The 24,610-nt window shown below is 42.1% G+C and overlaps 3 protein-coding genes across 3 annotated transcripts in view; 2 read left to right on the plus strand and 1 right to left on the minus strand.

Moving 5' to 3' along the window:
* On the plus strand, positions 1-5,517 carry cldn18 (claudin 18; the record flags this gene model as incomplete). The annotated part of the gene is made up of 5 exons (XM_083782728.1): positions 1-220; positions 1,830-1,994; positions 3,687-3,858; positions 4,231-4,344; positions 5,412-5,517. The coding sequence occupies 5 exons, from the start codon at positions 1-3 to the stop codon at positions 5,515-5,517; spliced, it is 777 nt and encodes a 258-aa protein (XP_083638854.1).
* A 973-nt stretch (positions 5,518-6,490) lies between these two features.
* Positions 6,491-15,321, minus strand: selenof (selenoprotein F). The gene is made up of 5 exons (XM_083781276.1): positions 15,240-15,321; positions 12,635-12,802; positions 7,949-8,012; positions 7,418-7,467; positions 6,491-7,229 (listed from the first exon to the last, which is right to left on the minus strand). Exons 1-5 carry the CDS (start codon positions 15,285-15,287, stop codon positions 7,098-7,100), a joined length of 462 nt encoding a protein of 153 aa, XP_083637402.1. The 5' UTR covers positions 15,288-15,321; the 3' UTR covers positions 6,491-7,097.
* A 447-nt stretch (positions 15,322-15,768) lies between these two features.
* Positions 15,769-24,610, plus strand: part of hs2st1a (heparan sulfate 2-O-sulfotransferase 1a) — a 39,077-nt gene continuing 30,235 nt past the window's right edge. Inside the window, exon 1 of the mRNA XM_083781202.1 lies at positions 15,769-16,252. Within this exon, the coding sequence (XP_083637328.1) occupies positions 16,129-16,252 (124 nt within the window). The 5' untranslated portion in view covers positions 15,769-16,128. The remainder of the gene's footprint in view (positions 16,253-24,610) is intronic.

Here is a 24,610-nt window from a genome sequence, read left to right on the forward strand (position 1 = left end):
ATGGCGCCTTCGGTTCTCCAGACGACAGGATTCGTCTTGGGTGTGATTGGCTCAGCTGCCCTCATTGCGGCCACCGCCATGAACCAATGGAGCGTAGCGGACCGGCAGTCGGACGTGATAACCTCCACGTACACATTCAAGGGACTCTGGAAGGACTGTGAGACGACCTCCGCTGGGATGACAGAGTGTCGGCCGTACTACGGCCTTATGGGCTACTCAGGTATGGTGAAGATGAAGAGGACTTTACTGTTATCTAATAAAGTGAATGTTCTACCAAGAGGTCACAGTGACACATACACATTGATTATTTGTAAATATAAACAAATTCTAATTGAATTAATTTGGACAAATATGACATATTTTGTTGTGCTATCATGAACCTGAGAATGGCTCCGTCCTCTGGGGTCCTCTCACAGACAATTTGCTTTGGCAGTTTTGCTTCTCTTTTCCTATAAGTTGTTAGTAAATGTATAGAATAAACTCAGCAGTGTATCTTATAAGTATGGAATTGGACATGTATTACTGCTGGGAATCCAACCTGCTTCACTGCATGCGTGGTCTTGAGTACATGGCCTGTGTTAGCCACATCGTTGAGTCACCACCTTCCTCCCTTTGGCATGTTCTCCTGCATACTAGTCTTGTAAAATAGAGTTTCTGAGAAATTCTGTCTCACACCCTGATGGCACTATCAATTAAACCTGTTGATCTTAGTCTGAAACAGAATAAGGTTACATGGGTTTAACTGCAGACTTTGTCTTCCTGGTTCTAACAAAGAGAAGAATCGAGGGCATTAAATTACAGTTAAATTATGTTATTGCTAAATTCACTTAAGGATGAAAACATGCCATATAAGCATTTAACCACATTAATTAGGCTTGGCATATCATGAAAAATAAAAACCTGCGAAGAATTTCACTTTACACAAATGTCCCCCAAATTCCACAATTAAGAATAACACAATTAGCTCACATTGCTATAAATTGTGAGATGATCTTCTATTTTCAGTATTCGTCGTACGACTAAATATATAATTAATTTACATAGCATTAGGGGCAGATTTCCAAGTGGTTAAGGCTCTGATGCCTGACATGTCCATGGGTTTCTCGAGCCTGGCAGAACTTTGCTACATGTCACTCCCCAACTGTCTCTCTTCACTGTGTATAAAAAAAAGGCCACAAAATATCTATAAAAATCTTACAACAGAGGTATCTATATAAAGAGGGATGTTTCTTGTACTGGTGAGTCCGTTAGGGTTGAGAGTAAAACTCACAAGGTAAAATCCAAGCAGCACTTACTAGAATAAAGATGATCAACTTGAAAATGAAAGTGTAATGAATGGTTCTCTTTGCCATTTGCGATTCGATTTTATTCCTCTATCCTCAAGTGAACTCGTGAACACTTCTCTGGCCTGTTCCTATCAGTATTTACACTAGCACTGGGTGCATTATGGTCAGTCACCATTATGGACAGCCAGGCCTAGGCTCAGTCAACAGCGCTATCAGAAGCAAAACAAAGAACAGGCAAAGGGCAGGTTCAAATAGTGAACCACTAGAGAATACTCTGTGTCAAATACATTTGATGAACATTTAATAGAGGAATTAATACATACAAGAGAAAATGAGTGCAAGTAGCACTGAAATACTATACATAGTACTCATTATTGTACTTTGACAACACTTCTCCAGTACACCCTAACGGGATTCTTTACTCTTTTCCAGGATCCAAATATTATGTATAACCTTATCCCTGATCCAGAATAGAACCATTCTGACTAAAACGCAATATTTTGAAGTGCTGACCCAATGCCATGTCTCATGTCTGTGGTGCAGGTTCCTTCCAGGCAGTGCGAGCCCTTATGATAGTGGGTGTGGTGCTGAGTGTCCTTGGAGCGGTCATATCAGTTTTCTCGTTGAAGTGCCTCACAATGAACAGCATGTCAGAGACCTCCAAGGCCAAGATGAGCTTGACCGCCGGCATCATGTTCATCATCGGAGGTAAGGAATCAGATGTCTCCACATTCCCACCAGTAGTACAGCAGATAATAGGAACGATCTTTCACTTGGTGATACAAGCGTGAAATTTGGCATGAACATGCCTCTGGGTCACCTCTTTAACTTTTTTAACCGAGCCAACGAAAAATCCAATACGGCGGTCATTTTTCAAGATGGCTGCCAAATAAAAAAGGCCTTTTGTGGCGGTTCTGGACAACCATGGGCGCGGCCGACTCGAGACCGGGCACTGCACTCCCTGTGGGTGTGTGGAACTTGTGTGTCGAATTTGAAGTCGGTGGGGCGAACGGTTCTCGAGTTACGTGGATTACAGATGTACACACGCACACAAAATGCTAACATGCATCAACATCAGCATGTTAGCATGTTAGTGCTAGCATGTTAGCATTAGCATGTTAGCATTAACAGCATGTTAGCACTAGCATGCTAGCAGGTTAGCATGTTAACATTAGCATGTTATCATTAGCATGTTAGCATTAGCATGTTAGCATTAGCATGTTGGCATTATCATGTTAACATGTTAGCACTAGCATGTTAGCATTATTATGTTAGCATTAGCATGCTACCATGTTAGCATTAAGTTAGCATTAGCATGCTACCATTTTCAGTATGAAAACTAAAAATAATAACAAAGAAATAAAATATAAAATATAAAGAAGAAAAAAATATATAAAGAAAATTTAATAAATTAAATAAATCTATCTATCTATCTATCTATAATGGTGAAAATTTTCCTAAAATTTGTAAGAAATGTAGACATAGGCTAACATTTAGATGTGGCGGCCATATTGAAATAGCACCGCCATATTGGATTCTTGGATGGCTCGGTTAAAAAAGTTAAAGAGGTGACCCAGAGGCATGTTCATGCCAAATTTCACGCTTGTATCACCAGGCGAACAACCGTTCCAATGATCTGCTATATTGCACGAATTTTGTGTGCGTGTGTACATCTGTAATCCACGTAACCCGAGAACCGTTCGCCCCACCGACTTCAAATTCGACACACATGTTCCACACACCCACAGGGAGTGCAGTGCCCGGTCTCGAGTCGGCCGCACCCATGGTTGTCCAGAACCGCCACAAAAGGCCTTTTTTATTTGGCGGCCATCTTGAAAATATTGGATTTTTCGGTGGCTCGGTTAAAAAAGTTAAAGAGGTGACCCAGAGGCATGTTCATGCCAAATTGCACGCTTGTATCACCAAGTGAAAGGTTCTCTCACAATATGGCTGTTAGCCGCTGTACTACAGTAAGTTTCCTTGTCAGGTCATTGGAACAAAGTGGGACAAACTGGAAAAACCCAACATGAATTTGGCTGTCAGTACAAACAGAAGTCTTTAAAAGTTGCAATTTTAGATCCGTTAATCAGATGATTTAATTTAATGTGCCTAATATAACCTTATCCATCTTACCTGAGGCTAATTCTAAAAACGCCTTCTAAATCCTGAAAATATTCTGAAAATATGTTACAGCTAATGTTACAAAAATGGGTTTCCTGGGTTGAATGATATAACCACGAATTGGTGTTCCAGGTCTAAATGGGTTCGATATAAAGTTCATGTTTGCTTCATTTTTCCTTGCATGAGCCAGCAGTAATTAGATGAGATAAAACGGCCACTCACTCACTTCCTCCATATCTCTCTCTCTCTCGTTCTCTCGCCCTTCATTCCTTCCCTCAGGTATTTGCGGCATTGCAGCAGCTTCTCTCTATGCCAATCAGATTGTGGCCAGTTTTAGGATGGCAACCATGAGTCAAAACAACTATGGTGGTGGCGGTTACGGAGGAGGGGGTTACGGAGGGGGATTTGGCGGCGGACAGGGGATGGGAATGGGAATGGGTATGGTGCCCAGGTAGGATACGTTTTATGCTATTGTTTTGCATTTTGTTGCATATATGTTGTATTGCTATCATCCATCCATCAATACTGTGAGGTGGACAGACAAACTCAATGAATCTGTTTCTCCGCCTCTTAAGAACAGAAACTGGTCAAATTAATGTAACTTAACGTATAATAAACCCTATAGTTGTTGACCAGGGTCCACTCCTTTTTAACCTTTCCAACAAATCTCTTGTTTTGAGCCTGTTTTCACAGAACACATGCTTGTTGTGACATGCCCACAATTGTGACGCTATAGGGTTCATGTGTTTAATAGAAACTGAAAAAATAAACCAACTAGCATTGAAGTAAAGTGCTGCTTATTCTCTCTCTCTCTCTCTACCAGATACACGTTTGGCGCAGCACTATTCGTTGCTTGGATAGCAGGTGGGATCCTGCTGGTGGGGGGCATTCTGAAATCTCTGGCCTTCAAGGGCATGGTGGAAGATGACAAGACACGGTCAGTCCCTTTGAGGCCCCTTTTCCACCGGGGTTGAATCGGTTCCGTCCTTTTGTCCTGCCTAAAGTTGGTTTGGAACGGGGACCAAAAAATACTTCTTCTTGCCCCGAAGTGGGAACCAAACAGAGGTGGACAGAGTACAAATATGACCTGGTCAAATTTACACCACTACAAGTAAAAGTAGCTCAGTCAAAATGTTAAGTAAGAGTAAAAAAACTACTTGCTAAATGTACTTAAGTATTCAAGAGAACATACTTTTAAAAATACTTAAGTGAAAAGTACATTTCTGATTTTTCAAATCAACGAATTGCTGTAATCTTTTCACAGTTAATTTATAGGACCTTGTAACTCTTGTTTCAGAGAATTAACTCTGAAACCACCTGCACTGCATGCACCGATGTGCTTGATTGTAGAACCACTACGTTATACATCTTAGTATAACAGGATTATACTTTTTTATACAATACAGAAATTGGTAAGAATTGATTGAGCTGATCTTGAGCGGAAAGCCAGACGTTGGAGGGGTAGCGCCCCTCAAAATACAGCCAGCATGTTCTCGTACATAGAAGGAAGCATGAGGTCAGTCCGCTGCAAAATCGTGGGATGTATCTGGCCGTGGATCCACATCTGAGAAGAAATTGTGCCAGGGACCTCCACACAAGTTTTGTGTTGTTAAAATGTTATCCCAGATATTTCAAGCTTTTGGGAATGTAGCAGTTCTACAAGCTCACAAGGCATTGAGGCGCATTTGTGACCTTTCTACAGTCTATGATTGTGACATTGTAGTTCAAGGTTAAAATGGTTAATAAACAGATTTTGATCTGTGGAACCCCCTTAAGGACCCCTTTGAGATTGAGAACCACTGCTGTAAAGCATACCACATGGGCAAGAACTTAATATTTTCATTGATATATTGATATAAAATAATTATTCTGAATGTTTGATTAATCGAAAGTCATTGATAGAATAATCGCTAACTAAATACTAAATAATTGCAGGCCTATTATGTACAACGTGTTTGGAGAAAACAGTATGTTCATGCAGCAAACCACCTCTTGTCTGAACAGGTACCCAGGGGTGGCCTACGTCAAGTCCCACGCCGACAGCAGGCCTGACCATGATGTCCACCTTCCCGATGACACAAGGACCAGACCAGACCATAAATATGTTTAACTTCTGTCACAGTTGGAGTTGGACAGGCTTTATTGCTTTCCCCGAAAAATGCTTTTGTATAGGAGTTTTGGTAGGCTAGTGCTAAAAGCTGTTTATCCTAGAGACTACTAGCCCATACGAGGTGGCTAATATACAGATACTGTAACTTGATATGAGACTATACATAATAATGGGACATTTCATTTTGTGACATTAATGTTCTCTTCCTGGTCTTAAATGCATAAAGAGGTAAAAAAGAGAGAACAGACATATTCGTTCAAGCCGAGTGAAATGAACATCATAATAACCAATGACAATTAATCACATCAATATTAAAGTATGGGTTTACAACAGTAAGATTTAATTTTGCCAATATTCCCCAGCTCTTAATCATTTATACGATACCACAACAATAATCTACAAGATCACAACACATTGCACCATGTTGAGCTTGTACACCTGCCATTTCCATCACACGAAAATCAGGCTTAATCTTCCCTTCTGACTCAATGAAGGCTTATTCAACAGATAAGGCTAAAATAGTGATTGTGAAACGCTTTAATTTCAAGGACCCCCATAGCTGAGTTACAGGCCTGTCAGGGTCCATCTTAAATCGCCTCATGGAACCCAGAGGGTCCCTGGGCCCCACTTTGAGGTTACAGGTAACTAGATGTAAATGTGCTACTGTGTAAGATTGTTTACTTCATGGACGTTATTTGTTAATTCATTCTTTTTACACTGTTCTACAATAAACAGATATCACATGTCAAAAGAGTGTAGGAATCATTGATTAGTAGAATTACCGGTCAACTGAACTGTGCACTTAATTGTAAAAGAGCCAACTTGCAATACCGTTTAAATCCAGCAGATGTCAGGGATGATGCATTTGAGTTCCATATTAACAGCACCTACAGTGGCGCTGCCTTGCCATATACACTAAACTCCATGTTTCTAATAGTCCTCCATGGAATAAAGGGCACATAATGAGAACAGACATGAAATACTTTTATTGATGCATATTTTATCCAAGCAAAAAAAGTACAACCAGTTTCTGTTCGAACCAAACATCCATAAAGACACAAAGGTACATCAGAAAACTCATACCAAGATTGGTTTACTGAGAGTTCTTCACTAAAGTGTGCCTCAGCAAGACACCTGGATTTGAAGAGCAACTAGAATCCACTCACATTACAAAGCCCATTACAGACATTGATGAGCATTATAAAAAATATATTGTTAGATAAAGAAGTCAGACAAAGGGGGGAAATAATCTTACGGACATAATAATCTAATAATCAGTCTTGACCGTTTCACTCGAATGAAACCCAACCACAAAATGATTGATCAACTATTCAGGTATTTAACTGTGAAGTCCCTCACAGTTAATGTCATTGCACAGCTATTATTTGGTACAATTTAAAACAAGGTTCATGTTTTCCCAGTACAAAACCAGTCGTATAGCGCAGTCATTCAACAACCAATGATCGAGTTTGGGCCATGTACAAATCTTGTAAACTAAAGAATAAAAAAATGAAAGGGGCCAAAAATAAACTTGTGTTTTGGGTGAACGAACAAAAACAAAAATAATAAGAATTGGACATTTATATCCGATCCAGCTTCTCACTCAAGAATTCCTCCACACTGTCTGTGTTCCATTTGAGGATGCTGAGTTCCTCAGCGATGTTCCCGTTATCGTCCAAAAGCTTTAGTACAGGGTCTGATCCTCTTACATACTGGAAACAAAGACAATAGAGAGGAGGAAGAGAAGAGAGTTGTGTAGATAGAGGGAACAAGACAGAAATAGATCATGAGACCATTCATTCGATATAAAAAACATGCTAGAATGTATCAAATGTCTAATTAACCAGACAATTATGTGGCATCGTGCAATTACACTACCAATTCAGTGTGCCATTGTTACCTTAATTTGAAGACCCTTGAACATCTTCGGCTTGTCACTCCTGACAAAAGCTGCAGAGATAAAGAATATTAAGACATTTGCAGATGCATTATGTCAGTCAAGGATTCCTAAGCCTGTAATTAGTGACTATTGCTGATGCTCCTAGTATGACTATTGCTGATGCTCCTAGTATGCAGTGATAACAGTTAACAGGAGAGAAGAGACAGTATTGAACACACAAGACAGTTACAGGTGAAGAGAATAACCCACAAGTCATGACCATATGGTCAGACACACCTACAGACGACCCCAACCTATTTGAGAACTCATAATATATAACAGAAATGGGTGGTCTACTACAGTGGTTCTAAAACATTTATGTCAAGGACCTCCACATTTGGCTCCCTCCCTGATCAGAAAGGTATTTTGTACCCAGCACTAAAGAAAGATTTGTTTAAATATTTTAAGAATTCTTGAATAAAAACATGAATAAATAACACAACCATATTGTTCTACTTTGTTAAAACATTGAAATGCAGGACACCAAATTACCTTGGACTTGAGGGAACCTCCCCAATTTTCATCCACAAACCTCTAGAATGGCCCCAGGGTAGAGCTGCAGAGAGGACAAAACAGTCAAGACAAGAAAGACATCAAGTCTGTTACCATGGCATGCTTGCTTATGTATTATGATGTACTAACAAAAGGAGTTCCTAATTTTTTTTCATACCAAAGACCACCTATTGCGAAATGGCTTGAAAAAAATAAATAAAAAAAAGGGAAAAGCAAAATAGCTGATTTACTAATGCATTTTCCACCCAAACCTACTTGGCTCCAGACACCTATCATTGCAGATGGGTTTCTGGAGCCTGAGGTCACTATACCCATTGTGCCAATAGTCCCAAAACAAATACATTTATTGATGTGCTCACCGATCATGTATATAAAAATCAACCACTTTGCAAATTTCAACACATCTCTCATTGTTTATCACCTCGAATGACCCTGTGGGTGTTTATGTGGGGAGAACCAAAATTATATTTAAGGACAGACTGGGAGAACACAAAACGGCTATTCGCACAAACAATGCCAACTGCCTGATGGCTGTCAACCATCATGAAAAAGGGGCACCGGGAGCCCCTCCTCTCTGAAAGCTACAGCCATTGAAGCTATCCCCAGTGACATCAGAGGTGGCGATAGACTTAAGAAACTTTTTGGATAGTAACCTAAATGATGAGGTCGATTATCTGCCTTTTCTCTGATAGTTCTGCATTCTCTTTGTGATTTGGGTTACCGTTTAAATGTGTCAATATAAATATTTACTTCATTCTTTTCCTTTGTTTTCCCAAGATGAGATTTTTACTGTTCACTTGGTGCTTGTCACTTCGGGTGTCACTTCGGATTTATTTGAACATCTTATGTGTAATCAAAATAAAATAATTTATGTGCCAATGAAATAATCATGTAATGACATGATTGGATCACACCCACCACCTGGCTGTATTTAAGGGTGACTAATTAGCCAAGATGTTAGATGGACCCTGACGAAGACCTTTTGGTCGAAACGCGTAGGCCCTGTTTTTTAATTGCCTTGCTCATCAATAAATTATATAAATCTTTTTTCACCAAAGACAGAGTTCCTTGGAAATTTACACCTTTGGGAATTAAGCAGTACCTTTTTTGTCAGCTGATTTTCAAGCTCACAATGTCCCATTGCAAGCTTATTAATCAGTAATGACGACAATAATGACGAGCCCAAATAAAGTCAAAGTGGAACACACACACACACACAGAGTTATGGGGACCAGATGCTCAAATTATACATACAATTAAAAACCTCCGGTCCTCCAGGCATTTCAACAATAGTCTACTAGGGAAAGTAATTGGTCATGAAATCAGCTTGGCTGGCCTATTGTGTCTAATACTGTACGGAGTGTACACCATCCCATGACCAAGGATATTCAAAACAAGCTGAGCCATCCCCGACTCCCTTTGGGAGTATAGAACCAATCATCTTCCTTCCTTCCACCTCTGCTATCAATTCATTTTCTCTTCTGTACACACAGACGCCCCTACAGTGTTGGGGCCGCGGCCCGTCTTGGTGGTGGGAAGGCTAGTCTGGAGAGTAATTTGATTCTGGCAGCCCGACTCATAAACGCGTCTGGGCGGGTCCTAGGGGCCATTAAACTGGGAGTTTGTGCATATGGGGCAGAATGTGTGCGTGTGTGTGTGATGGATGACAGTTTATGCAGGCTCACTTGTAATCAAACCTCCACTACCAATATACAATAAGTTAGAGGAAATTGGAGTGCTAGGGCAGTAATTCACGTCCATACTCAACTCTCCGTTACTGGGGGGTGAAGTCTGGAGTGTGGCAAAAGGGGACCGCTTGGCTGGCTCACACGGCAAATTAAATTACACATGCAAAGCTAACCTTGCTTTCTTCCTGTCCAGGCCACAAATGACATTTTCTCCAGTTTCATTTCACCACATATGACAGACCAGTCACAGCTTTTGCCGATTATGGGCACAGTGGAGAGATGGTACTGCTTGGACTGGCTAGTAAGCAGCATCATGGTAAGCAAAGAAATCTCTCTGACAACTCCAGCTTTTCATGCACACAAAAATCATCAATTTACACTGTTCAGACTTCATTACAATTGTGTGTGTGGCATCCATTGCTATTCACACACACACACACACACACACACCCCTCAATAAAGAATCAACTTCTACGTCTTGAGGGCAAAAAAATAATAAAAAGGTGAATAATTTGTTCCCAAAGAGAGGCAAAGTTTGTGGCCTTTTCGACTGGCGTAGTGATCCAGATCACTATAACCTGACAGCACTCACTATAGCCTGACAGCACGTTGTGGGTTCAAGTCCCGATCCCGACGGCCTTAGCTGCATGTCACTCGCCATTTCCTGTCAAACTACTGTCCCATCAATACAAGGCATAAAATAAATCTTTAAAAAAAGATTCACTCAAGTGTATCAACTCAAGTGCACTTCATAACCCTGTGAATCTCCCTTCACACCTCTAAACAGGTTACCCTGTCAAGTTCAACATTTCCAGAATGCTTGAGGTATAAATTTACTTCAGTATGTTATGGCTTAAAAGCCCTCAGAGGAAGTGAGCGTGTTATAGTCACAGGCTCACAGTGCACTCATTAATGTCCCCAGAGAGTCTGGTTAAGATTTATCCAGCCTTTCAGAGACGCAGCCCCCGCAAAGCTCACTGTGGTACAAGAAATGACTAATCTAAAAGCATAATTTATAAATCAATATATACACACACACTCAGATTATTTTCTATAGCGACGCAGTCGTGCGACGGAGTACATTAGGCTTAAGTCTAAGTAAATGTCCTCTGTGCTCACTCACTGAATCTCAATAATCGAATAGGCTACGCTTAAAGTAGTTTCTCAGAGGTTTAATGACACTGCAATGATGTAAATTGCATTGCCTGATAAAAAATAAAAACTCTTAAGACAGATAATTGCAGCTGTCGACTGAGGAGAATGTGCTTAATGCTGCTGCAGTATAGTACAGCCGGAGACAAGCGTGTTATTCTCAATGACATTTTCAGTCGAACGGTGGGAGTGCAGAGGTACTCTGCTTTAAATGAAAACCATGGTCTGTCGAAGACAGAAAGAGTTATAATCAAGAAATGAAATGAGGTGTGCTCTATTTGGCGAGGTGCTGTTGCTAGGATACCACACACTCTAGGGGCTTAGCTTAATCAAGAGAAAATTACTTTGTTTTTTTCCCCCACTTCGACCATAAGAGACATTTGCTTGTCACAGACAGCAGAGGGAACTGTGTTCAAATTGCTTTAATGACTGGTGCTTTAGCATACATTCCATACAATAACAGCACTGTTGAATTTGCTTTAATGACTGGTGCTTTAGCATACAATAACAGCACTGTTACTGGAAAATGTGGATAACATCTCACAGCTGTATATTTGGAGTAACAAAGTCTCATCGCTGACAGTAGGCATTGCTAGGCAGTCAATCACGTAGTGAAGGAGCGAGAGAGAAGTAAAAAGAAGAGATAGGCATTCCAGTGTACAAAAGCAAAAGCCTGCTTAACTGTAGCTAAGAGACTGGCATGCTTTAGTTTGTTTTATCGTGTGCAGTACACTCCCCCACTCAAACGCCATTCGTTGACATCAAAAGGCACTTCCTTAACATTGTGAGTTCACCTGGTTAACATTTTTCATCCAACTCTATTCTTGTTACCATTGATGATTATCATGGTTTCTTTCTTCTGACTGCCTAATGCCAGGCTTGGAGCCTGTTCCACCGTGTTGAATGTCTCCATCTGGATTTGCTGGCCAAAGTGACAGAATTTAAGCTTGTAATTATGTAAGATCTGAAGAGTGCCAAGGTTATTTCTATTGAAAATAATTATGTTCTGGCTTAGAAGCTTCTTCCAACTCTCATATTTTGTGCCTTAATTTGTACCACCAATTACGCCAGCACTAGCCTCATGAATTAAGTTTAGAACACTGATTGTTATCCAAGCAAGAAAGATCAGGTCACACACCTTTACATGCGATATTGCAATTTGTATATTTAAAAAAATCTCTGAGGACATCATCTTTTGCAGGAGAGCATGCCTAATATGTAGTACCAAGATATGAGACAAACTGAATGTTTAATAGCAACCAATCTTGAGAAAAGGTTTGATAATTTAGGAGAAATTAATGATTGACCTGGTTGAGCAGTGCTATAAATGAATGAATAAAAGCCAGTGCTGAGTCCGTCTTGGGGTGCATGCGTTTGGTCCGACGTACTAACAGTCCGACACTGCCGACAGGCATTAGTCCGACTCCAAAACCAAAACTAAACCAAACTCACAGGAAGCCACAGATTAGTTTTAACCTGTCACCTCACGGTCACAGGTTAGTTTTAACCTGCCACGCATGTCGGGAGCCATGGGTGAGTTGTAACCGGCCATGCATGTTGGGAGCGTCAGACGGTGTTGTCTGACTAATGCCTAAACTAACAGTCCGACAGCGACAGACTGTTAGTATGTCTAACGAACGTATGCACCCAAACCCAAAATCAATACAGTGAAGTATATGGAATTTAGCATTTGTGGAAAAAGTTGCATATAAATATTTTTTCGTTTTTCAAGAGACCAGCATTGATTTTCCTTCATCGGGAAAGATTGGTCTTGTTGCTTCGCACCTACTAACAACCAGTCTGTGAGCTTGGCCATTTGTCCTACCTTGCGTGCTTCCATCTGGACCTCCTGCTGGCAGCACTGCCGGCAGACAGGCTGGAGCTGGCCGAGGCTGAACTCCCCCAGCAGGTCACATGAGCTGCAGAGCAGGTTGCTGGAGAAGCCTAGCTCCCTGCACGCCTCCGAGGACAGATCAGCGCCATACGCAGACAGCTGGGGAGAGGACGAAGGAATAAGAAATGTATAGAAGATGCGATTTAAAAAAATATATATATATATCTGCACTGTCCCAATAGTGTTTTAATATCAAGGAATGATGCCAGCTGTCGCTACAGTCTCTAGTTCGTGGTGGTAGAGAATCCATTCCAATGTGTTATAGTCATGATTCGCCACCAGGAGCCTGGATGGCTTGATTCTAGGCTTCACATTGTATACTCTCTGTCATCATCGCACCTGCTCCAAATTGCCTGCCGGGTGTGCGGAAGTCTTCTCTCTACATTGATTCTAGGCTTAAAATAATTGATATAAAATATTTTTGTAAATCTCTGGGAAAGAAAATGAATGGCGGATGAGCTTTGGAGGTTGTGTGTGATGTTCAGAAATAAATTAACTACGTTTTAGATTAAATCGCTTCAACATTCCATTTTGCATTGTGCAGTAGCCCCTCTCGGGACCCTACATAAAGCTGAGTTTTATGTTGGGTCCCTGGTCAGACTTATATTTTCGTATGGAAATTCCAGTACACGGAAGTAGAAATTCTCTCTAAAATAGGATCTGCGCCAAGTGACGGCATTATTTTCCTTGAGTTATTCTGAATTCGGTAACTTTAAGTAGCTATACATCCCGCTGCGAATATCTCCTGTGGCGCGGAAGCCGTTAACCCTTGGAATGCCAGTCCCAATTTTTTTGTTTGGGTAACAAATTGGCATATTTTTAATTCATCGTTTTAACATACAAGAAAGATCTGGTGGATTGAAGAGATGTTTTTTTTTTGTTCATTCATTGCAAATGTATTCTCTCGATTCGCCACCAGATGGCGGGAAAGCACCATGATGCTGATTTTGGCCAAAATAGACGAATCTTCCTAAGTCACTTCCGGTTGAACGATCAACAACATCCTGTAGTAGTTTGACCCTAGTCAATAGCTTGGCTGGTCCGGATTGCTAAGCTAATGCTATATTTTTCATAACTAAGTCAAATTAACCTCAAATCAACCCCAAAAGATCGCAAAATATCACATGTTTTACAGCGACGCACATAGAGACGGCGCGCGTGCACGATAGTGCACGATCACGCGGATTTCGGCCGTTTTTTGGTAAATTACATCCAACATTAGTGATATTAGCGAAAAAATATTAATTTTTGCTCTTTTGACCCCGCGATAACTGATATTGATTGTCATTCCGTTTTTTCCGTTAACGGGAGGTTTAGATTTTTCGATTAATTCCGTTTTTTCCGTGAATTGTAGGCCAAGGGTTAAGTATTTTTAATCTTTGTTTGACCTTTATTTCTTCTTGTTTGTTTACCGTTTATTGTACCGCCTCCCGGTGTGCGGTTGGCTTGTGAGGCTACGTCCCTGCCTCTGATCTGCTGTGTCATAGCTATAGCGCCACTAGCTAGCCAGATAGGCGGTACAATGAGGTGTCAATAAACAAGGAAGGAAGAGAAGAATCCAAGCTTCCAAATCGGGCAAACATATATTAAAAATACTTAACGGCTTCCGCGCCACAGGAGATATTCGCAGCGGCATGTATGGGTACTTATACTTTACATATTCAGAAAGCCTCACACTGAAAAATATCGTCAAAGAGCGCGGGGAGCCGCTAAACATGTTGTTTATGTTTTAAAATGGGTGCGTCCCAGGTGGCATGGTAGTAGTGCTACAGGACCCAATGCTATCTGTGTCAACAAAATGTCAGAAACTTCAGTAGCATTTGGGTTCTGCTTGGAGGGCTACATTGTGCAGTAGGAAATGGCAGCATCTTTTAAGAGAATTACCAACAGTCATGGACATTTATGTATGTGTGTAATATTTTACTTACACACACACACACACACACACACACACACACACACACACACACACACACAGCTGCTGTCTGTCTGTCTCCTGCCAGGAAATTAACGTAACCACCTGGCACCTGACAAAATTTTGACATGATGCAAAGCGCCAATTTGACGTCTTGTTTTGGCACGCGGCACTGCCGTTGTACTGAGTTTAGTTAAACTACCATTGTATTTCTCACTTCTGTCGTCGGGAGAAGTGAGAAATACAAATTCAGGACTCGGGAGCTGTGATTTTATCATTTCGTTATTCATTCTGGTCTTAGGTTACGACATTGATACGGCCAAAAAGCATATTTTGCTTGCTTCTTTTCTTATATCAGGCAAACACTTTCCAGATATGATTTTAACTGAACTTTTAATAAAGACATAAAATAACATGAGACCGAGTTAAGCCACGTCATTCCAGCTCACAGGGAAGCAGGATGCTGCTTGACTGTGAGGACCAGTTTTTACACTCGTAACCGCAGCATACAGGCACAGCTGATTACATCTACTCCAATCACTGAATAATAACATGTTTGTGGAAAGAACAAGACCACCGCGTTTGGTAGTCGTCAACGTCGTCTATAAAGTATAAACTTACCGTTTGTATAAGCGACAGAAGCCACAGGAGATACACCTCTCCCGACATTTTGGAGAGTGCTTTGTTGGGGGAGGAAGTATCAGGACCCGTTTATTAGCTTGGAGTGACGCTGCGGCGCGCCTGACACGCAAACATGGACCGCTTTGACTTAATAAATTCCATTATCTTCAAAGCACACCGTCCACATTTTACAGTAAGTATCCGGCTTGCTTGTTTACATGTGTGAAGTCAAAAGGGGGGTTTGTGGAACGTTGCGTTGGTGTTTGTGTACCGGCTGCGTGAAGGGCAGCTTCGTTTTTATCGGCTGTTAAATGTTGGACTTGACTCAACAGCGCCACCCTCCGTCTGCTTTTCATCACAGTCGGTCAATTAGACGGTCCAATCCCGTTTGAACAGACAGCAGCGGCGGACCAATGAACAGGCTCGTCTGCTTGGTGGACTGGTGAGCCAACCAATGGCCTGGAGGCTACTAATAACTTCTTCGCCGTGTGGAGGAGGAGGAGGTAGGAGGAGAACACTGTCTGACTGCACGGGACAGCAGCGCGACAAGAGAGGGACACACGCGACGCCACAGCGACTTACAACAGCATGCAGACGAACCTTCACCCAGAATAAATTCACAGGATCTCTGATAGGTCGGAGGACATTCGCCTCTCGCTTCGAGTAACAATTAACTAGACCATGAGCGAGTTGCGTCAGCATTAATCGATTCGTGGTCGCAACAGTGGTGGAACATCTCCACAGTGTGATCACACAGACAGAGAGAGAGGAGAGGGCCATGCACACGCACCGCTTCGCTTTGTGATTTATCGACGCTGCGTTGTGCTTTCAACAGAAACTGCCTTCCCCCAAAGAACATGGAGTGACTTAATTCCCGCTGGATTGTTTGATGGGGCTGCTAAGAGTCATGATGCCACCCAAGTTTCAGCTTCTGGCACTGCTGGCGTTCGCAGTGGCCATGTTCTTCTTGGAGAACCAAATCCAGAAGCTGGAGGAGTCCCGAGGAAAGCTTGGTAAGAGAGAGGGGCTGCAGCTAGTGTCTTCAAAACAACACACACTGCATGCTATTACACATCCACAACACACACTGCATGCTATTACACATCCACAACAACACAGTCTCACACACGCACACTTCATGCTATTATTACACATCAACAAAACACACACACACACACACAGCATGCTATTTCACAACAACACACACACAGTCTCTCTCTCACACACACACACACACACACACACACAGCATGCTATATTACACACACACACACACACACACACACACACACACACACACACACACACACACACAGCATGCTATATTACACACACACACACACACACACATCATGCTATTACACATCAACAACACACACACACACACACACACACACACACACACACACACTGCATGTCATTACACATCAACACTGTTATTACACATCAACACAACAACAACACACTATTACACACCGACAACACTGCAAGCTACACACCAACAACACACGGCATGCATACGCATCAGAATCAGGCTGATTGCACAGCACAGTTTTACAGGTGTAAACTAAAGAAGTGAGTGATTAAAAAAGTGCAGCACACATGATGTTACACAGAACATACTACAAGACTACACGTACAGCATGTTACACACCCTCACTGCATGTTACACACATGGCATGGTGCACAGACTGCACACAGTCACACACCATCAAGAGACTGCAATGCATGTCTCCTCTCCAGGGGTGGTAAGAAAACAAAGGCAGTGTGATGTATGTTTTTCTCTTGGTTGAGTGTGTGTGGACTGGAGCATTGTGGTGGTGGTCCATCCATGGTTGTTGTCAGTGTGACCCTGTGTGCCCTGTGTGCATTCAGGTCAGTAGGACGTTGTATGGGAGAGCAGCTTTTCACTCATTCTTTCCCCCCAAGAGGTCGCATTTTGTCAAAATGGTAAAGACTGGCACGAAATGTTGTGCTGCAGGTGGTCATGAAATGTTGATAAACTATAGCGATTGAAACTAATCATAATCATGTCATAAAGTCACGTCAAGTCACCATTATTTATATAGCACATTTAAAAACAACAGAAGTTGAAGGGGAAAGTGGAGGGAGACCTTTGTTATTCCCATTTCCCATTTTCAGCTTCACCAAGCAGATGGCTGCTCAGGGGCAGGCAGGAAGTTAGGGATAATATTATATTATATAACATAACATATTATTATATGTTGCCCAGTGACACTTTCGACACATAGCCGAGGCTATAGGACATGAACCGGGGACCTTCTGTTCTCAGTACTTGGCTAACCATTCAGCTAACCGAACAGATGGGGATATAGGTTTTCTTGACTGTGACTTGAATGACTATCCTTATTCCTTATAGAGTTCATGTGACTTTACTATAGTATGGAATGCATTGGTATCTTCTTGGCAAATGCTTCTGCGGAAGTACGAGAAGGAAATCCCTGCATTACACACTTAAGCCATCAACATTGTGTTAGAGGATGCAGCTGCCACCCTGTGCCAAACAGCCCCAGATGTTGTGCAGTAAAGAATTACATATGATTAGTGTAATGCAAATGCAAAAGGGCCTGGTACTTGATTTTGAGAGAGATGCATGGGAATCAGAGAGATGTGTTCTCCACTGGCCAGAGTGGGTATCTAGTCTAAAGTCAGGCCAGAGATGGGACTGTGAGTTATGTTTTCATAGTAAAAGTGGAATGTCTTTGCTGAAAACAGGTCTTTTCGATACATAACGTAATGTATGAGAATGCTACCCTGCAGCAAGTCATTTCTCGCCTGTATCCTGACTATTTCTTCCTATTGAAAAGTTAAAGTCTCAGTGGCAGGCCAGCTATCAAGAAGTGCACACTCCCAATAAAGATCTGGGACATTGCAGGATTATCTATCCTCCTCTCTGCCTGTTTTTTTCCTCCTGTTGTTGTTGTTGTTGTTGTTGTTGTAAGGAACAGCAGAGCACACATCCTCGGGGTATAGGGAGAAATCTTTGCACCACCAACCATCGTGTCATGGGAGCAAACATTGAAGAGTGATGACCCAGGGCAGGGCAGTAGCTTGGGAAGGGGGTGTGAGTAATCTGGCTGTCAGACCCTTGGCTGGCACTCACTACTTGACTGGGCGGGCAAGGCGTGAAGCTTCAGAGAATTTGACACAATGGAAAAACTCAAAAGAGATCTGTTGAGAACTCTGAATGAGGAACGTCGTTATATTTAAGTTGCGGACTTTGCGCGTATCACGTCTTAGTTTATACAGACTTCTAGTTATATCCATACTGTGTGCATGCTGTGAGACTTGAGTATTGGTTCATGATGAGACTATCTGGTGGTTAAAAAGCGAGGGAGACTGCCTAATCAAATAATGTGCCACAGTTGAGTTCGTTCTATCAAGCGTCCTATGTGGGCTCCCAGATTGCTATATGACATTGGTTACTGCTGCTCTAAAAGTGTTAGGCTATAGGCTACATTACACTCACTGAGTGAAAATCTAAACTCTCCTGGGCTGCTGAACACATAGATACACACATACTGTACATGCATGCGCACTCTCGCGCTCACACACATTGCTGAAACAGAACCTGAGGGCCCTGTGCCTGCCTTTTCCCTGACTGGCCACCACACAGAGAATCTGTTGACTTGGCAAAAATGCTCTGATGGATGGCTGGACCAACAGCATATGTGTATACCGGAGCCGTGAATTATGTGCTGCATAGTCAAATAGTTCTGACTGAGGCTTTCAGAACCCTGATCTTGATATGCAGCCACATAATGGGCAAATTACCAGGTGCCCCCACTTAGACTAATTTACAGTAACTATATGTTGCACAATGGGAAAATTACAGATACAAAAATGTAAAATTAATTGTCTTGAAAATCAGTTATCTTCATTGAGGTGAGCGACACCATTTTGGGATGAACTATAAATTAGGCTTTAATCTCTGGAACAAAAACAATGGTGTGACATCAGGATCAGGACACAAAGTTCTGTGGTGTGGCCACCACGCCAAAACTAGTTTTATTGTGGTTTATGATATTTACAGTACCCATAGGAAAACGCATGTCCCTCATTTGACTTCCCTGATGATGGGTTATAAATGCTTCAGTGGGCTAAGTACATGTCATATATACATTTTACACCTGCTTGTGATTAACTGTATGCAGGCTGAAATGACACTCTCTTACAGTCTCTACACGCTCCTCACAGTGTGGGATTCTATTGCCTGACACATAGGTTGAATCACTTCCCCCTCTTAGATGTCTCTCCTGCAGGGCAGACAAGCTGTGATTTGCTTCCAAGCTGATCGTCGTGCCCAGGGTTTTGGAGAGGAGAGCTCTCCTGCATTACAATCACGCAGCCAGTGACTCAATTCTGTATCCTCCTGCCAGAGGCCTAATCTGTTGTTCTGGTTGGTGACAATTCTCTCTCTCTCTTTGCTGCTCATCTGCAAATATCGCTGGACAGGGCAACTGTAAAGCAAGCAGGCGAGGGATGGATGGGTTGACGGATGGATGAATTAAGAGCGATTGCTTCTTCAATATAGAAGTTCAAATGTTATGAGGCACTGGATTGCAATCATATATGATATGCAACTAAACATGCTTCCTTTCTCTTTTCTTTTTTAAACAAAACGCAATACTGTACATCAGGGGTAGGCAATCTTAGGCATGGGTGCCAACATTGGCACAGGGAAGGGTGATCACTGTCACACTGGCATAAGTGTGAGAGAGGACATTTCTTCTAAAATAAAATAAGATCAGTATGCACATTACATCCTGCACATAGTTCTACATTCATTCAAACTCTCACTCTGACTTGGGAGGGAGTCTGGGAGATAAGTGGGTTATTCCTCTACGTCTAATCATCAGTACAATGGCTTAGTGTTAAGAAAATATAAAAAAAAAAAAAAAAAAAAAAGTTGTTGGGAATATGGAAATCAATATCTTTTGAAGAAAATAAAAGTATGGCACTTCATGTGAAACATTTTGCTGACCCCTGCTGTACATGTCCCTGTAGTACTTACTTAATTACATAATGCTGCTTAGTGCTTACATTGAATTGGTAGTTTGAGGCTTCATTATGTCTGAGGTGTCCAGGTGGCTCAGCCATGATGAATATTTCCAAAGTTGGCATTTCTCAATTATTTAGCGAATTCAAATTGATTAGGGAGTATAGAGGCTAGTGTGTGTTTGGTGAGGCTTCAAGACATCTGTAAGAAGTAAGAACGAATATGATAGTATAAGATAATTCTAAAGTATTTGAAAAATTAGGAATTCGATAGTAGTCAGTACAGTTACCATTGTAAGTATGTTGCTTGCACAGCACTGGATTTGTAAAGTGAAATATTTTAAGTGGCCGAAGACTCGGGTCAATGCTGTCCACTGGCATGACATCTCATTTCCAGGCCTATATGGCTCGAGGCGAAGTGTGGAGAGGATAATGGCTCAGTGTGTTTGCCCTGCCGGTGGAAGGGTAATTTGAGAGGAAAGTTATGGTATATAGCTGCGTAAATAGAAACGTTGTTTATTAAAGTGTCACCTTTTGGCCCATGCAACTTGAGCGCTGCTCTGCCCTATACACGGATGTCTCGCAGGCACATATTATTGAGTTGGTTTGGCCACTCAAGAAGAGCTCTTTGCGTGAGCTGTGTCAGATGGTTTGGCTCGCTAGCAGTCTGCCTGACCCATGGAATTCAGTTTTAATTCCCATCAGTGATATTTGGCTCCATCAATTCCCCTGTAAACCTTGCAGCCCATAGGGGGGAGAAACAGAAGGAACAAACATCCTGTTGAATGCAGAGGAAAGGAACGATGCATGAACTCATTGTGCATCCGTGTTTGGAGAGCCGACACGAGAATGTCTTTTTAAGCATTCATTCATTCATTCATTGCCACAGCCCACTGCTCGTGGGGTTGGATTTGAATTTGATTTCAATTGTCATGCTAGGCACTTGCAACCTCAAGCCCACCCTCACCCTCTCCACTGCCAGGGGATCTGTTCAGGAATTTGCTCTTGAAAGGACGTTCGGTCGGTGGGCATTCCTGGTTCCTTGTGGGCCCACCACATGGACTTTCATTGGATGACACTATAGCCGCTGGGCTACCCGGCCTGTTCAGATCACTGCTGCATACCGTATCTCTCATGCTGTGTCACTATACTAGCCGACCTTGTTCAGCATGCGTCTTTGGAATTATTACATTTTAATGCTGAATCTACATTTCTCAGGTTGGCCTATTTCTCAAGAGTGAAGCAGAACTATGACTGTGACTGAAAGTTAATTAGATTCTTCACTGAATTTAAGAGTGTGTAACTAGTAAATAGGTTCAACAGTAAAAGAAAAAGAGAGGAATCTTTTAGACTGTCGGCTCTGCAAGTTTCTTCTCAAGCCTAATTGGTTGACAGGACATCCTGATGACATAACCTTGTTACAGCTTTCACGTACATCTCTGAAAAGTGAAACCTCCACTGTTCTTTTTTTTTTTTATTCTTTTTTTGCCATTATCTGGACAGAGCACTCGGATTCCCTTTGAACTCTCCCGACAGTCCAAGGCCATTTTTAGCCCTGCCCGAGGGGGCAAGCAAAGGAGGGCATGAGTCATTTGCTGTCAGTCTGTCGACTGGCATCTGCTACTGTAACCAGCCTGTGGGCAGCACCATAGGGCTGCAGGACCGAGTGGGCCCTGTGCTCGCTCGCTCACTCAGCACCGCTCCAAAACACGCCATTTGAGTGGCTAATGGAGGGAAGCCCAGCGTGGAAACAAACATAGGTGTCAGGCACGGATTTGTTGCGAGAGGCGGGAAGCACAGCACAGTGCTAATAGTCGTATACTGGGGTGCTGGCTGCATTGTGAGAGGCAGCCCTTGATTGGGTTGTGTATTTATGGCCCTGGCCATAAAGTGTTCCCAGTGAAGTGTTGTGTGTTAGCAACTGTATAGCCAGCGAAGAGCACGTTGCCGAGGCTAGATGACAGACTGGCTAATCGGGGTGTTATGGACTGTTTCACACCCTGGATGTAATTGGAACCCGTGCTGAGGAAAGACTTCCTCTGCTCGACCCCCTCCCTCCCTCCCTCCATCTCACTATCTGTCTCTCTCACATAATTCTTCACGCACACAATTTACCGTGCTGCCGCTATTCTCTCTTTCTCCTCAGTAGATCTTTATCACTCTGGGGAATTTTTTGACAAATGATATACAAAGCAGGTGTCAATTTATATGGGTCTTTTTCTTTTTTTTTCCTGTCAGAGTAAGAGTAATTTGTACTTTGTCTAAGGAACCAAGAACATTGCATTGCAGTTGTACAACCATTCCTGTTGCTTTATAACGACACATCAGCATGATCGATCACATTGAAAGTGATGTACCTCTGTCTGTCATAATAACGCATAATACCTTTGCAACCTCTATATTAATGGCAAGTAGTCCAAAAATCTGAACTAACCCTTTAAGTCCTGTAGGATGGTGTCCGAGAACACGTATAATGAAATGGCCAAAATTGGAACACCAGGTTGAACGTGGTTAATAATAATATTCTAATGCCTCTGTGATTTATCACCCTCGTAGAATGGGTGCCTGTAACCGAATCTGCTCCCAGGCAGCTTCAGAGCTAAGGTGGGTATCACAAAGAAAGAGATTAAGACAGAGTAATAGAATGGAAGATGAGAAGAAAATTTCGAAAAGAGTTTTTTAATTTAATTTTCTTCCCTGACCCAGAAATATTTAAACCTGTGGCTTTTGAGCCCGCACAAAGAAAAAACGACCCGAAGCATTTTTTACAACCAATTTAATCAGAGCATTGAGGGATAAGAAAAGGATGGAAGACAAATCTAGCCTAGTCTGCCTACTCCTCGGCTCACATTTCTTTTGTCCTATTACTGTCCTGGATTTGGCTTTGAGCTGCCTTTTTTATCTGGTTTTGGCCATGACACATCTACACAACAAAATCCTAAATGTTAATTTTAAGTCGGAAAGTGCACACGTTTTCTTTACTATGTGTGCTGTGCTGTGCAGTGCTGGGCTGTTGGGCTCGAGCCTGTCGTCGGAGGTGGGGAATCATTTTGTTTAGTTTGTTTAGTTTAGCATTCAATCCTGTCCTCTAACTGTAAAACCTGATTTTCACTTGGTTGCATCACTGAAAATAGCAGATCTGTGAACTTGTAGAATTGCAAGTATAAATCACAAATAAGTAAGACATCCCTTTCTCTGTCCTTCCTTCTCTGTCTCTCTCTGTCTGTGGGCTGGGGGGCTGGGGCGGTGGAGGTGGTTTGCTCTTCACCGCGGCGTCGTGACGTCATGTTGTAGTTCAGTGGTCACCTCACCACCGAAAACCCAGACTATGAATAACGCTTTAGTCGACGAAATCAACATTGCTCTGGACTTGTGAGGGACAGTTGTTGCTTTAGTGTAGTCACTCACCTTACATGAGGACATGTTGATGTGCTGGAACTTGCACCCCCACTCCATCACTTGATTGCTCCAGGGGGTCGCTCGCTGCTTCAATTATTATAATGCTATCAATTATTACTGATGTGATTGATGTACTACTAATATAGCTGTTTCTACATAGTCTCCCTCCGAGCACAACAGTCTGCACTGTAGCCCTGATAGATGGATAGCCTGGAGGAATCATGCTAAATGTAATGAGATGAAAAACGACATCGATACCCGAGCTGGAGAGATGGGCTGATATAACAGCTAAACAGTAGATATGTTTGTGTTGTGTCCTCTACCTCCATTATCATGCTGAACGATAGTGGAACAGATAGATGTGTAGACAGATGTGTAGCACTCTCATGTGGCCCTAACCTGCTCATCTGAGTTTCACTCATCATTAAACCTATGAATAGCTGTCCTCTCCTTTGCCTAATAGAGTGTGAGTTTTCCCTGGACTCCTATTTTATGAATTATTAATTGTCTGGCATGATGGTGAATAAGAGAGGGAGATGAAGAGAAATCATAGTTGTAGCCAGAAAGCAACTAGATCTGCTTTGTTTTGTAAACAGTTTATAAGCAATATTGTTTTACTATAGTGGCTATGGGAAATGTGTCATTTTGAATCATTAAACCAGCTTTGTCTGCCTGGATGCCAGAATTAGTTTTAGTTTTTGCATTTCTGCTTGTGACAGTGAATTGAAAAGCAGGAGAGTAAAGGCCTATATACTCCAGTATATGAGATGATAGCTTATCACCGCGGTGTAGTTTTCTAAAGGTTATAAAGCTACAACATTACGTCCCTCGCGTGTCTGACCCCGACACATCTTTCTGTTCTTACTGTCAGACAAGTCCTTTCACTCTGGGGCTAGCCTCGGGTACCCAGGCTTTTATTTCCGTTCGCATCGGCTCAAAAAATCTGGGGGTAT

Source organism: Protomyctophum parallelum (assembly GCF_964188405.1).
Source record: "Protomyctophum parallelum genome assembly, chromosome: 14".
Lineage (NCBI taxonomy): Eukaryota > Metazoa > Chordata > Actinopteri > Myctophiformes > Myctophidae > Protomyctophum > Protomyctophum parallelum.